The 15,382-nt window shown below is 37.4% G+C and overlaps 1 protein-coding gene across 5 annotated transcripts in view; it reads left to right on the top strand.

Annotated features, from left to right (window-relative positions):
• cntln (centlein, centrosomal protein) overlaps window positions 1-15,382 on the top strand; it is a 129,087-nt gene that overhangs the window by 53,549 nt on the left and 60,156 nt on the right. For 4 of the 5 annotated variants that reach the window (XM_051898363.1, XM_051898362.1, XM_051898360.1 and 1 more), the window contains exons 11-12: window positions 9,610-9,731; window positions 15,126-15,221. In XM_051898363.1, the coding sequence (XP_051754323.1) occupies window positions 9,610-9,731; window positions 15,126-15,221 (218 nt within the window). The remainder of the gene's footprint in view (window positions 1-9,609; window positions 9,732-15,125; window positions 15,222-15,382) is intronic. The other variant, XM_051898364.1, reaches the window with a different exon arrangement.

The raw sequence follows: 15,382 nt of genomic DNA, 5'->3' as shown, positions 1-15,382 counted from the left end.
TTTGAATTCTACAGTGTTCGCCAGACAGTATACATTATCCCAAGTAAGTCAAGAACTTGACATTCAATTGGCTCCACGTGACAGTAACAAACATCTGCATATGCTGTGAAACGAACAATTTCGAACGAACAATTTCTCTCATGCATTTAAAAATAAAACAACAACTGGGCATATACTGTATGGTATGTGGCCTTAGGTTCACTTTGTTTTCAAACTGACATAACTTATGCAATATCATTAGATTTTGCACATTAGATCATTATATACTGACAGTATACTCTAATGTCTAGATCTCTGGAAAGAGGTTTTGTTATTGCTGTTTATGTTCTGTGTGCTTGGTTGATTGGTCTGGTGACTACATCTTCCACTGGTGAGAAATGTTCCTTGAGTTTGCTATTGGGAGCATAACCTCGTTGTGTGGTTGGGAGCGGAAACTCAGAATATGATTGTATGTGGTATTGTTTGTACCTCACAGGCTGGAGACTCTGAACAAGGTGTGTCTGTTGAGAGCAAACTTTTATTAAAAGCATACCCTTTCTGATGTGGAAGAGATTATACTATGGCACTTTTCCATTCCAGTGTTGTGATTGGCTGTTGACATCAGAAATAGTCACACTGGGATGGCTTACCCTTCTTTCTCCATATGGAACTTATTTGCATAGTCTTAAGTACACCCCTAGAACAGTGCCTTTAAGGTTTTACTTATGTTTTCTTTCCAAAATACTTTCTAAACAATCTAGGCATTATGTGGAATGCATAAGTCAAAACATGAGATGATGGTTGAATGGTCACCCATGCATTTGTGTATTTTGATAGGGAATCTTGTGAATTGTTATGAGAAAGCAGCAGTCACTAAGCATTTGCTATTCTCTGAATGAACTTGAAGTAGTTGTGCTGCAATTTTGTGGATTTAAAGTATGTGTGAAAAACTATACTTTTATCTTGGCCTTTGTTTTGGCCAGGTAAAGCCCATTCACACCAAAGGCAAACTGTCAGTGCAAGGACACTTAAAAATAGAAATATTAACACAGGGTATGAGGTATGAGCATTCACATGGCAACAGTCCAACTTTTTTTTTTCTTCTTTTTTTTTTTTTCCAGAGATGAGCTTTTTTTTTTTTTCTTTTCTTTTTTTTTTCTCCTTTAGACTGTCAAGAAAACCACCAATGGGGGGGGGCGTTTTTTTTTTTTTTTTTTTTTTTTTTTTTCTCCCCTTCAAACTGCATTAATGGCACTAAAGTAATTTTGCCAATATGGGACTGCTATATCTTGTACTTTATATCTTGTAATGTGACTGTACACCAGTGAGCCAAAATATTATGACCACCTGACTAATATGCTGTTGGTCCTTCGCATACGCCAAAACAGCGCAGATCCGCCAATGCATAAACTCTACAAGACCGCTGAAGGTGTCCTGTAGTATCTGGCACCAAGGCGTTAGCAGGACTGTAAGAGTTAAAAAGCTGACTACCCGTGTTTGTAAGGAAGTTTTGAAATTATTAAAGGGTACATTACACACACAGTTTCAGCCAATCTCATGTTAATCTTGAGTACCTATAGAGTAGTATAGCATCCTTCATATCTCCGAACAGTCTTTATTTCTATCAGATTTATAAAAGACAGATACGCTGTACTGAGTCTTTACAAAAACAGCCGAGCTCCTGGAGGCGTGCCGTGGGCGAAGCTAAAGAGTGACGAGCACACGCAGCTTTTGTGTAGCAATCGTCTGCAAGCATCGATGGTCAGCTAAACAAATGTATTTAAACACACACAATACACCATCGCATTATCCCTGGATAACTTTTGAATCACTATAATGAATATAGCGTATAGTGAATGATGAATAATACATTTATGAATTCACTAAGTTCATGTTGTTTACATTAAATGCACTTAAGGCGCCTGTTGCCAACAAAACAGACATTTGATGCAGTTTTACTCACCACCTGTGGTTGAGACTCATGACCGGGATCATTATTGCTGTGACCGCTCCATCTTTCAGTTTCAAACGATCTGTAAATCCAGCGTCGAACTGGGCCTTGTTTATAAAACCATAAGCGCCGATCCTGAGGGCTCGAGCAGCCACGGAAAAACATGAGATATTCTCCGTTCATTTTAACCAATAAAAAATATATTGCAACTATCAGTCATGACTTTATCCTTATTTTGATAATTATGAGGCATTTTGTTAATTTAAGGCAGTTTCTATGGTTATTTTATTGATAAATATCGAGAGCGCATCAATGTAATGCGTGAGCACAAATCTCTCAGCTTCACTGTTCACTTAACGCTTGTTTCTTTGGGAAGCAAGGTTATCTTTCCCTCACAACCAAAAACACACTTCTTTGGTGACATTGTTGATTTCGTAGTCTAAAAACAAAGTGACAAATCTTTCTCGAGCAAGTCCTGTGCACGGCTGCCGATGACTTCCTTAACCCGAACGAAGCACGTTAATGGGCGGTTCTTGTTCTCTTACTCTGGTCGATGTGTGCGCGTGCACTCTTCCAGGAGAAGTGCCCGTACAAGGAATTCCGTCCTTTATTACGTAATACAGGGCCATACACAAAAAAAACCTCTCCGAAACATGTAGAAAATCTGGAGTAGTATATTTGGCACAGAAATATCATCATACATCCAACTCGTTTTTTGAAACTATATCCATGTTTAGCAAGAGAATCCTACTATTTAACAATGTAAATAGTCAGAATGCATGAAATAGCATTACCCCCCCCCCCCTTAACTAATTTCTTTATCCAATATGGCTGTCACGTCATGACACGAAGACAAAAGACCCGAAGACTCAGAAGGTGAACTAATCATTTCTCTTTCCGGTACAGACTGCATTATAGCCTATGGGGCTGTCACAGGATAAACGAACGTCTCGAACCCTAAGACTCGAGAGGTGAACTAATCAGTTCTGTTTCCTGTACAGAACCTATAGGATGTTTTCAGTCAACCCGAAATGAATGAATCCATCGATGAGACAACTCGATGTTCCCAAGCCATATTAAAGATTAGTTCAAATTGAACGACACATCACTACAGGACGGCCACTGCTATTCACATGAGCAGATGACAGCTCTGTCTCGATACAGCAATAGTCCTGAGTCAAACTGCTCAAGCTGTTAATAAAGCTGCCAAGTCATTGCATGGTCACTACTGCTGAAATAAAACGCTTTTATTGCGTGGAAGCGTCACCATTATTTTCTATAAGATAAAATACTGAAGTTTTACGGAAATGGTTCATGCCATTGGCATTACGAACTAACATTAACAATGGACAAAAGGTTTTTTTTTTTTTTTTTGCCCCTACTCTCTAACCCCCTGAAGGTCACAGAGTAATTCGCACCCTGACTAAGGGAAGCATTTCAGTAACCCTATGAATGCAGAATCAATCGATTCGCTGTCTACCCAAAAGATTCACAGCCCTATAGTCTTTTGTTGTTTGATTAATGTTAATGACACAAACAGTAGCAGGTTTGTTAGGCTGCTGTCACTTACACGGATCCAATATACTGTTACACATGCGTTTTATTTCTCTTTGTTCTCTTTATAACTCTTTGTTCACTTAAGCCATAACCGACTATGTTTTATTGGGATTCTAGGCAAGATAAGCATTTTGACAATTTTGTGTGCATTTGTCCATTCAAGTGCAAGAAGACGTGAAAGAGGACTCAGCTTAGTATTCATGCGCTGTCTGAGAGGCAGCTTTCTGGACATGCACACACAAAACTTCTCACACAGCGTGTGATTACCGAATGGAGTTCTCTTTCGTGCCACTTTCACGTCACTATTAATGCTTAAATTGGCTTAAAAACATGTGCAAATGGCAAACTTTTGTGACGATGCTGCACTGACCCAATCAGGACAGTGACATTTCCATCAACTGGCCTAAGTGTCTTTCACGCTGGCCCCAAGCCATCAGGCAGTCCTTATTGTCAAGTCTGGTAAAAATTTAAGGCCAAAATATTGTACCTTAATATCTTACATGGTATAGAAAAAAAATCTTAATTATCATTTTAAGGGCTTAATGGAAAAATGTGATTCTAAAACTTGACAATGATTTAATTAAATAAGACAATGATTTAAATAAAGTGTCCCTATTATGTTTTTTCAAATATTACCTTTCATGCAATGTGTAATGTAGCTGTCTGTGTAATGTAGCTGATAAATAAAGTCATAAATGAGTTGTCAGGAATTCGAATACCACTTCCATGATGACTACACGTCACTGGGTCACACATTTGCCTAATGCCTGCCTATGTTCTTCATTGGCTGCCCGTGAACAACGTCTATCAAACGCTGTTGCTGGTTTGTGTTGTGCCGAGAAGACGCTGTTTTCTGCTCTGCAAAAGCAAATTCTCTTTGTAAACACTTCCAAAGGATGAGGATGTGAAGAGTCAGTGGTTATAAATACCACAGCGATTCAACAGCAGTATAACCTTTTGACGATTGCTTCTCAAATCTCCCTGAGGTCTAAATGAGATTTACAATATGCCATTAAAGATGGGACAGTACCCACTTTATTTAGACCAACTTGCTCCTCAGAATCACAACCTGTAAGAATGGTTAATTTATGTATATATTTTCTACTGGGTGATCAAAAGTAGTTTTGTGTTTTATATTGTGTAGGTCTCTGGCTAACCGACTAACTCACATTATTACTGTCTTACTGAAATACTTCTGCTAATTATCTGTGGCCCACTATTACCTAACATTGTCTCCATTAATGCAGAATGTCTGTTGTTCTTACTACTCTGTGTAATGATAAATGATAAAGCAATATTTGTTTTATAAACTTTACTGTTATTTCAGTCATTCACGTTAGTGCTTGGCTAATGTATGTGCTGTTATTGATACAGTTAATGATGCAGTTCCCACATGTGCATCGCAATATAGTAGAAATATGCACATTGGTTTGTTGATGGACATACACTTGTTAATGCTGATGGTGAGGAATTACAGTTGCAACATCTCATAATGTATGTCAGATTGAGTAGCGTATCACTGAGAAATGTCCTGCTCAAGTCGTCCTTGTGATTGAGGTTCGGGTTGAATAACTAGTTCTTCTAAAAAAAAATTGAAATGTGAAAATTAATTTTACCTTTGATGCATGTAAACCTGTTATAGGAGACCTAACCTAACCTAACCTAACTCCAAAACAAAATTGGGAACTTTTAAGATAGCATAATAGGGGCACTTTAAATAAATATGAGTGCTGCACGCTCAAATCAAAACTTGGCACAGTTGCATGTTCTACAGGCTCATGATTTCAGAGGAGTTCAAAATCAATGAATACCATGCATTTATGCCAAGCAATTACTTATGATCTGCTGTTGATGACTTATGACTATGTTTACTTTATGGTAATATGTTGTTGATGGTTGTAAGAGTGTATATTTTATCTCCTTCATCTTTTTGAATGAGCAGCTTGAAGTAGTATCATAGACCAGGGGTCCCCAGATTGCAGACCGTGGTCCAGTTCTGGTTACGGACCCCACTTCATTCAAGCCCTTTCCACTCTGTGTGCTTCTCTCCTCTGCTAGAGACATAAAGCGGCACATTAAGAGCTGTAGATACCACGGTTATTTTAAGAACAGTAGCAGAAACACGTTGAGCTGCAAAATAGTTACTTTTGCTAAAACACTGCAGAAAACGAGAATACAGAATATACTATTATTTTTATTTGTCATATGACTCCAACCGTTTAAATAATCCAAGTTTGTAATGTGGCTCCTTTAGAAATTAATCAGCAGGTTAAGAGCTTTTCTTAATAAACAATGTTATAATTTATAAAATTATTTAGAGATGGCAAGGGAAGATAACAAAACTTTTAAATTACTAGTTAACTTTGTTTTCTGCTCTGATTATTTATTATTATATTTATATTTAAGTACATTGTTTTTAGTAGTTTTTAGTAGTTTATTATTTTGAGCAAAATATAAAAAAGTCCAGACATTTTTTTAAAGACTCCCTGTGGTGAAAATCAAGTTTTTATTGTTTATATGTCTATGTGGTGTTTTTATTATGCTTTAAGACAAACCATGTGCAAATTCATAAGTCAACATTATTGCTGATTGTTTTCTCCTTAGAACTGCAGTGACAGTCTGAACAAAAAGAAGAAAAATACAGTTTGAAATTGCCCTTGTTCTCTGTCATAAATATGTTGTAACCAATCCTGTCAACGTGTGGGGCGGGCTTTAGCATATCATCAACTATGCTGCGAAGCAGGGGCGTCTCAAGAGAAGCCAGGTTATCACAGAATATTTTTCTGTTGATAAACTCTATTTGGCAATTCAACATAAACTCGTGGCTTCTCTCTGGGCAGGAAGGAAAGACAAAAACATTTATTACATTCAGTACATGATCCCATTTCATATTTGGGTATTTAACTTTTATGTAATAACTTTTAATCATTTGATACATGTTTGCGTTGCCTGTTTTTACATTGTACTTATATATAAAAAAAATTGCATGTAATTACAGGTGTAATTTGTGTAGTTGCATCTATAATTACACCGTTGACCCTTCCCTTACACCTTAACCCACCCTTAAACCTGTCTCTATCCTAATCTGTATCCCACCTCAATAGCAGCAAAAGTGTTTTGCAATACAACATGAATTTGTTAATTTTGTTAACAAAAACTGATGAAAAATGTTCGTTGATCGTCATTAAACGAGACTAAAATTTAGTTAAAAAATAAAAACTTTATCAAAATATCTTCATTTTTGTCAATATTACAGTCAATATTACAATATTAACAAGTCTCTATGAGCTTTCATACTTGCAGTTGCCAGATGTCAAGAGTTTAAATCCCCCAATCAAAGCTTTTCTGCCCGGTGTTTTACTTAATCTTTGCAATCTGGCAACCATGTGCACGCGCTCTCTCTACACTTCGAAAGAAGCACGGATGATCTGAAAACACTGACAAACGTGTTAGCTGGAGTTTAGTGATCTCCAGATATTCTGCTTAAATGAATGTGTATAGATCCAGTCTGTGTTTCTTTCAAGAGCCACTTGCGCTGCTTATTGCAACTTAATCTGCGATCAAAGCTTCTAGGTGATGAACTGTAATAAATCCAAACATTGTTCTCGACAATGTTGCTTGTGATTGTGGTTACAGAATTAATGTGCTTACACAACCTCTGTGTGAAAATACAGTTTTTATTTTATTTTATTTTTTGTTTTGTTTTTCCTTGTGGAAGTTTTGCGTTTGGTGAGCTAATAAAATACTAAAACGTAGTCTAATAAATATTTTGTGTACAGTTATTTAATTATGTCATCCGGTATCGCAGACTCTCTCTCTCTCTCGTTTCATACAAATGCAGCTGCTGCCAATTTGCGACTATTGTTTTGTTCACTGTAATGGAATAGAAGATAACAAACAGTAACGATTTTAAATCAGTTTCATCTCAGATCAATATCTCTTATCCCCATAATTATTTATGTGGCGAAATGTTGTGTAATATGTGGTATGACTGGATCATATCTCTTAAATTTCCATCTAGTTTAAACCTGCCGCTTGCTAGCAACTGCTCTCACCGCGGAAGCTTTGCGTTTAAAGAGCTAATAAAATATTTTGACTCTGATCATTATTTCATCTCTAATTATGTTAGAAATGTACAGTTGAAAGATAATACAAATCATGTAGTTAGCTAACATCATGTGAATGTGTTAACATGTGAAGACACTTTCCCTCCTTTAGTGGACATAGGTACTACCAAAATTCCAGAGTTTTGTGACCTTTGTGATGGAATGAAGGGTGATAGAAGATGGGTCAAATACACAGAAGCTAAACCATTTAGGGCCTTGTTGGTTAGTAGCAATACTTTGTAATCAATATGGATTGATACTTTAATTGATACTTTCTAGGAAACCAGTGATATATCGTATTACTGTATATCGGCACGTCTACACACGAAAACAATGTGTTTTTAGTTACACTCAAACATGGGCATTTTGGGCATGCTATAATAAATGATCTGTGGGGTATTTTGAGCTGAAACTTCACAGACACATTCTGGGGACACCTAAGACTTATATCTTGTGAAAAGGGTCATAATAGGTTCTCTTAAAAAAAAAAAAAAAAAAAAAAAAAAGGTTATTTATGGACATACAGTATTAATTAAAAAGTCTTTAAAGGGGACCTATTATGCCCCCTTTTACAAGATGTAAAATAAGTCTTTGATGTCCCCAGAGTGTGTATGTGATGTTTTAGCTCAAAATACCCCACACATAATTTTTTATAGCATGTTAAAATTGCCACTTTTTGGGGATGAGCAAAAATGCGCCGTTTCAGTGTGTGCCCTTTAAATGCAAATGAGCTGCTGCACTCAGCCTAAGAGGGCGGAGCTTCAAGAGCTGATTCTCCGGTGACAGGATTCAGTCAGGACGCACTATAATAATGAAAGAAACTGCGAATATATGCTGCATGGAGATAGATCAGGTATAGTTTAGTTTAATTACGATTATAACTTATATTGTCGTCTTGTTTTTATCCACTATATTAGTACAAGCCAGTTAACCGATGAGTTTTATATCATTTATTGTACTTCACACAAAATATGAAGCGTCTGTTTTCACTCTAGAAAATCACTGTAAGAGCTTAATAAAACACAGTCCAAGTGTGCATTAAAATATCCATAAACTCTCTCTCTCTCCCTTACATTATCATCAGCATACACAGTGAAGTACACAGAAACACTCGTTACAACTAACAGTAAAGAAATATATAAAGACCTTATGTCTTTTCAGGTGGTGCTTAATAAACTGGTTAGCTTTATATCCGTAAAACAACTCCGATGAACTGTAATAAAGTGCTTTCACATTCATTACTGCCGTATCCAGTATCACTCTGGAAACTGTAAGCTGGATCATGAACAGTTTACTGATCTATACTTAAGTAACAACTTTTTAGCACAAACTCTGTTTTGTATTGTCCCTTTGTATTGACATTCGTTCACAAAGCAGTCCGGTGTGAAATGATTCGCGCAGACATAAACAGATTTCGGTAGAGTTGAGGGAGCATTTTCTCATCTCTTCTCTCATCTTCAGCGGCTCAGATTTAGGGAGTAAATGTAGAGAGCTATGTGGATTAATCCATCCAGCTACAGAACACCTAAAACGCTTGGGAGACGTTCTCATCAGTGCAGTAATGGCGGACTGCGTAAACTTGCTGTGAACTCACTCAGGGCGGTTCTGTGTTATTACGGCAGTATCTGTCAACATTCGTGGGTGGGGCCTGTGGCTAATGTGACGTCACACTGCCAGGGATCTGGAAACGGCTTGTTCTGAGACACTGCTTATGATTTATGGGGATTATAATAAAAGGAGAGGTTGGATTTTTATCATTATAGGGTGGTTGTGTTCACACACTGCCAGCACACATTTATGTCCAAACACCATGCAAAAGTGAATTTTACATAATAGGTCCCCTTTAAAAGTCTATTTCTTATGTATCAATGATCCACTATACTGGAAACTATTCTGATTTTTTAATTTATATGTGTGTCATTATTACGTGCACATTCGAGTTTTTGAATTCATCTATGCATACAATAGAAATTTTACATGTGCTTGTATGTTTGACTGCTTATCTATAATCTACAGACTAAGGAGAATGAGGATCTGCGAAGAGCCTATGCCAAACATCATGACCGTTTACGCTTCATTCAAACCAACTACAGAACAGTGACAGAGCAGCTGAAGAAAGCTGAAGATACTCATGACTTGTAAGTATTTACTATTTAAAACTTGGGTTACACTTTACTTTTAGGTGACATAGTTACATTGCGCTTACTCAAATAAGTACTGAGTAATATTAATTAACTACATTTACTTAAGAGTTACAGTTATGGTTAGGGCTTGGTTTAGGGTTAGTTCTTTTTCAGAGAGTACAACAGCAGTCTTTGTGCACTAAACTGTTGGATCATATTTCATTGCTTTAGCACAAAGTACATTCAATGTTTTTTTCAACCACCAAAATTCTGTATGTACCTACAGGCTAATTTGCATGGTTACATACTTTTTTTCAAAACTGTTTAACTTAAGTTCAGAACCTAACATAATACAAAACTGAATAAGACAGCAATTTGCTTCATTTATCTATACAAAAGGGGACAAATTACGTATTATTTTGTACCGTAATGTGAACATGGACCATGTAACATATACTGCAGTGAATTCTTAACAGAGAGATGTCATTCTTGTTTTGTAATGAAATTTTACAAACGAAAACACAGTATAATTCTACCTGTTGTTAGTGTTTTTAAGGCCTGATATACTTCGAAACAGAAGAAAGAGCTGGTGTGGCATCATTTTAAGCAAAATTAGGCCAAAACAAAGTTTGTTTAGAGTTCGTATTGGGAATTTAAAACAGCTTTCCAAAGTAAACTTTCAGGAGCTGTACTCCAGCTGGTTAACACCTTCCAGCTACCATTGGTTCATAGTGATTACATAATAGTTATGTGTATTCTGGGGCTCTGCCTTGTTTGACGTGGTAATCTTCTCCAGTTCTTTTCCTTTGTTCAATCCGTCGAGGTCAGACACAAGTAAAAACATGAACACACTGGAGAGCTGCTGTAGAAATTGAAGTTTTACTTGTAATTGAAAGTGACACTGACACTGTTTTTTCATGTTTAATACTGTAAAGCTGTTTGCAGAGCACATGCAAGCATATCCACGTTGCTATGATCCAGATGCTTTCTTAACTGCAGTTTTCTCACCGCGTGTCTATTTTGTTATTGAGAGGAAAGCGTGCTGCACATATTTACATATTCATCTAAATGCCGCTTCCAACATCGTGGGGGCCAGTGGGATGCTCGCTAACAGTATACATACAAAGTTCTGGCATGAAACTCTAATGGGCAGGCTAATAGGTCCTTTAACTCACCTGCTTGTAATCACATCATTATTATAGGACAGATGATTGGTTCCTGCTGTATTAGTAGCCAGTGAGCTTATGCACTCAATCTTCAAATACATGAGTAGCATTTGCCTAGCAGTGCAGCGTGCTTCAGAAACCCTCCACCTTCCCCAGCTCCACCTGTATAGATCTGCTACGGGTAATTCTTGTACGCTATATTGTACAGCAGTGTGTCGTGTACTGTATGTATTGGCAGTAGGAAGTCCCGCACTGCTCTGAAGCAGCAGCAGTGATAAAAGCAGCAGCAGCGTAGCAGATCTATTCCGCCAAGACCAAACATATCAACATTGTCATACCCATTACCATGCCAAACACTCAGAGTTGTCATGACAGAACTCTGCTGAACTTCGCCTTGAGTATATCAGAGCCTTTAGGTCATTGATTATGAGTGACAAAGTGTGTTTGTTGGGTGACAACCTTTGCTAGAGTTATAAAAGAGATTACTTGATTTGAGAGATATATGAGGTGTTTTGGTAGTTTTAGTGTGTTTTGTATATGAAATGTATTGCTGTGCCAAGCTGAAAGTTGCTAAAACTGTGTGAAAAGTTTAAAAACTTGACACACAAAAACGAATTGCGTTTTTAGGATAAACTGGGAGGATAGCAATTCTCAGAGTTGGTTGTCTCGGTTTGTACAAACACAAAAAAAGAAACAACTTTTTTTTTTTTTACTTACTATTAAAATTGTCTCCCACTCTTGCTCTAATCTCTGTGAAATGCAGCACAGACTTTGGCTCAAAGGGAGAGGGGTGCAGAAGTACTTCATCCTGAAAAGGCCAAGGTGACTGTATATATCGGCAGAATAGAGAGGAACAAAAAAGCTGGGGTTAAGATAGAAAGAAAAGGTTTTGATTCCCTCCTTTGAGTCTTTGGTTTTAACCTAAACCCCTAGAAGCAGCAAAATGTCATGACAATTTCCCCAACCCCCTTAACATTTTCCCCTTTTTTTCACAAGCTTTTTAAACATATATAATGGAAGCGTATGTTGAGTATCCACATGGGATACAAGTGTTGACCTTGTCAGCTGTGCTCTCTTTGGGTTAATTAAAGAAAACAGCAGTGCAACGTGATCCCGTGTGAAAGGAGTGTGAATTTACCCACCTCAACTGTGTGTGTGTTAGATTGTAACAGAGGCACAAAAGAGAAAGAGTCTCTGATAATCTCCTTCCTCTTAGTTTTCATCAGCGGGAAAAAAAAACTCTTACTTTTCCAATGAGCTCTTGTTTTATTAAGCTTTCCAGTCTTGTTATGGGAATGTTCATATTCCGTACAGAGCTGGTTGTGCCATTAACTCTTCAGGGAGTTGAGTTAGCAGAGTACCTGCTGAACGAACTTGTTTTGAACAGTTATGCAAATTAGCCTAATGCCTGAAAAGCAGTGGAAAATCGTTTAGCAAGCCGCTAGCCTAAGCTGCATCTTCTGGCCGTAGAACCATTTCTGATGGTCAGGCGTGCATCAATCCAAATATATTGTAGGAGTTAGCGTTATTACACATGTATTAGTACAAGCGAGAGCGGGCCCCAGTAGGAGTCTCGGCGCTTGGCTGTAGACTAACATCTCATTAGAATGCAGCAGCCCTGTGTAACCCACAACGTCACTCACGATTAGCGCTACCACTATTAGCAAAACATAAAAACACCCTCTCTCCAGAAGGGATTTTCAAGTTTCTAAATCAGACCGGGTGCGTTGGGATGCGTAAATAAAATTAAAACTTATTAAAACATCCACACGCTGATCAAAGTTGTACTCATAAACAGATTCGCTGAATCAAAGAAATTAGCCGCTGCCTTTTCAGAAAAGTTCTAGCAATTTACTCAGTCGCTGTATAATGAAGCAAGATGGAGGTGAAGGAGGCTTGAGGGGAATGGAGATGTCTTTCTCTAAGGTCTATTTCATGAGTATGTCCTTCAGGAGGCCATTCACAGCTTTAATACTGAATTTCACAATGGATTAAGACGGAAGATCTCCGGGCTGCTGCTTGTTAAGCTGTTAGCTGAGGAGTGGCTTCTCAGGGTGAATGTTTTCACATGATGTAGGGCTGCTCCCACAGAACCCAAAGGCACTCTGCCATACAGTAGGTTCAAGGACGTGATGAGAGGAAAGTGTCTGTGGAATAGGGTTTAAATAGTATTTGTGTTGTAGAGCTGTTCTGCTTGTGTAATATTGACTTAAAGGTAGTGTGCAAACTGAGAGAGAGACCTTTTGTTGTTCCTTTTTTTTATTACAGTATCAATCGAAAGAATGGAACTTGATAGTTTTCATTTTGAATTAACGATTTGTCTGGACACAAAAGCTACTTTCACACTGTTGCTGAACATGATCCAAATCTGATTTAATTTTTTCCCCTCACATGTGAGAATTAATTAATTATGTTTATTGTTTGTTTGTTTGTCAGTGTTAACAGCAAAAATCTTACTGAAAAAACATTTTCAGTTCTATTTAGCGGTGGGCGATCTGACGATTTTATATCATGATCGATCATGAAGACGTCCACAATCTACTTTTCAAGCGATGACTGCCTAACTAGATGGCTGTGCTGACTGGCCAAATTAGATCATGTGTCTCTATCATGTGTCTTTCATGCGTGGTGATGCATTTGAAAAATAGTTTCGAATTTGGCTTCCAACAATTATGAAAACATGGTAATCAAGTTAAAATGATAATTGTGCCGTTCCTTTCCTTTAAAGCAGTGTGCTTTCGCCGCTCCTTAAAAGCCTAAACTTTTAACATCCAAATCATTCAAATCATGTATCGTGACTGTCATAAATGCAGTCTACTGCGGGACATGCTTTATTTTAAAAAGCATTATTATAAGTGCATTAAACTGCAAAAGAGACTGATCCCCACATGCTTTCTGTGTGCGTGCTGTGAGACGGAGCGGAACAAGGACTAGCAAAGTATAGGTCTACTTGGGGTTTCAGGCGCACACCTAAATGGTCAAATATGCACAAAATATGGGATATGTGCTGGCAAAATGAGTCAGGATGTGCAAATTTTTACATTCTACATTAAAAGACCTTCAAAATGATATATGATTTGTTGGAATCGAAAATCAAAATGACTTTGATTTTGAGAAAACATAGTTAAAGTTTTCTGAAGATTCCAAAGCAAAATCACCTCGCAATGTTGCATCTCTTCCTCCAGTTCTTTTCTTAACAATAATTACTATTTTTATTTTATCTTTGTTATTAAAAATAAGAACAAAGATGCAAATAAACAGTAGTGCAGTCAAGAGCAGCAAGCGATTCTGTCTTTTCTTTTATTGTTTGATTAACATTGAGACAGACCTATATTAAGACCTGCTGTAATGCACAGATCTAATATAATGTTACACATCAGATTTTCCCCCTAACCGTTAACCAGACGTTCATTTAAGACATAACAGATTATGTTTGTGTAATTACTCACCAAGACAGCTATTTTGCAATACCGTAATTATGTGTATGTGGAGATGGCACGCTCTCGGAGAGGCGCGTCTTATGCGCGCGCTTTGAAAGTCTGTCAGCGCGATCGTTTTGTTTTTGTCAGCATGGGTTTGAAAATCACATTCACTGGTTCGGACTCATGTCATCAAGAATTCCCTATGATTATTCACAAAGCTGGAATGCTGCACTTTGCAACAATCATAGGCCTACAACATGTGGTGAGAAGGAGCAGTTGACCAGAAGCGAGCAGAGAAAAACATACAAAAAACAGAAAACATACAAATAAAGATAATTTTAGATGCTTTATTACTATTTGGAGCCTTGGGATCGCTAGACGAGGGCTTAATGAAGTCAAATTAGACCAAAATCGACATTTTACAATTTTTTTTTTTTTTTTTTGCCTGTAGCTCAAAATTGTCCTGTGTGCATTCCGACTCATTTTGCCAGCACGGGTCACATATGTAAAAATTATGTCTTGGCGAGTATTTACTTAAAGACAGTCAGTTATGTCTCAAGTGAATAAACTGTTGGGAAAGGAATCGGATGTGTGTCATTATATTAGATCCATGCATTCTATCTTAAAGCCTAATGCAAGTACCTTCTGCTGTCTGTGTCATTAATGTTAAACATTTTTAACATTACTGATTGTTTGACTTCAGGAAAAAAAAAATGCTATGGAAGTCAATGACTAACATCAACCATCTAGTTAATTTTTTAACTGTTTAATTAAATTTGAGTTTTATAATATTTTGACCCCCCCCCCCCCCCATGTTTCAGGTTAAAACGCAAAACCGAACTTCAGCAGGACAGCGAGGATTTATGGAACAAATTGGTATACTATAAGGAGGAGAACAAGAAGCTACTGTCTGACAAGTAAGTGTCTGTCGTTTTGTCAGGTCCTGTAGAGCCATCACAGTTATTATTAGCACTCAGCAGGATTCTACTGCAAATTCACATAGTTGACTGCAGACACAAGACTTCAAGAAAAATTATATTGTCATTTCAAATATAACTTGGGGAAACAGCTGTCCATT

This window comes from Ctenopharyngodon idella, chromosome 1 (genome assembly GCF_019924925.1).
Source record: "Ctenopharyngodon idella isolate HZGC_01 chromosome 1, HZGC01, whole genome shotgun sequence".
Taxonomy (NCBI): domain Eukaryota; kingdom Metazoa; phylum Chordata; class Actinopteri; order Cypriniformes; family Xenocyprididae; genus Ctenopharyngodon; species Ctenopharyngodon idella.
The sequence above is the reverse complement of the archived record's forward strand: the minus strand, read 5'-3'. Positions and strand labels throughout refer to the sequence as shown.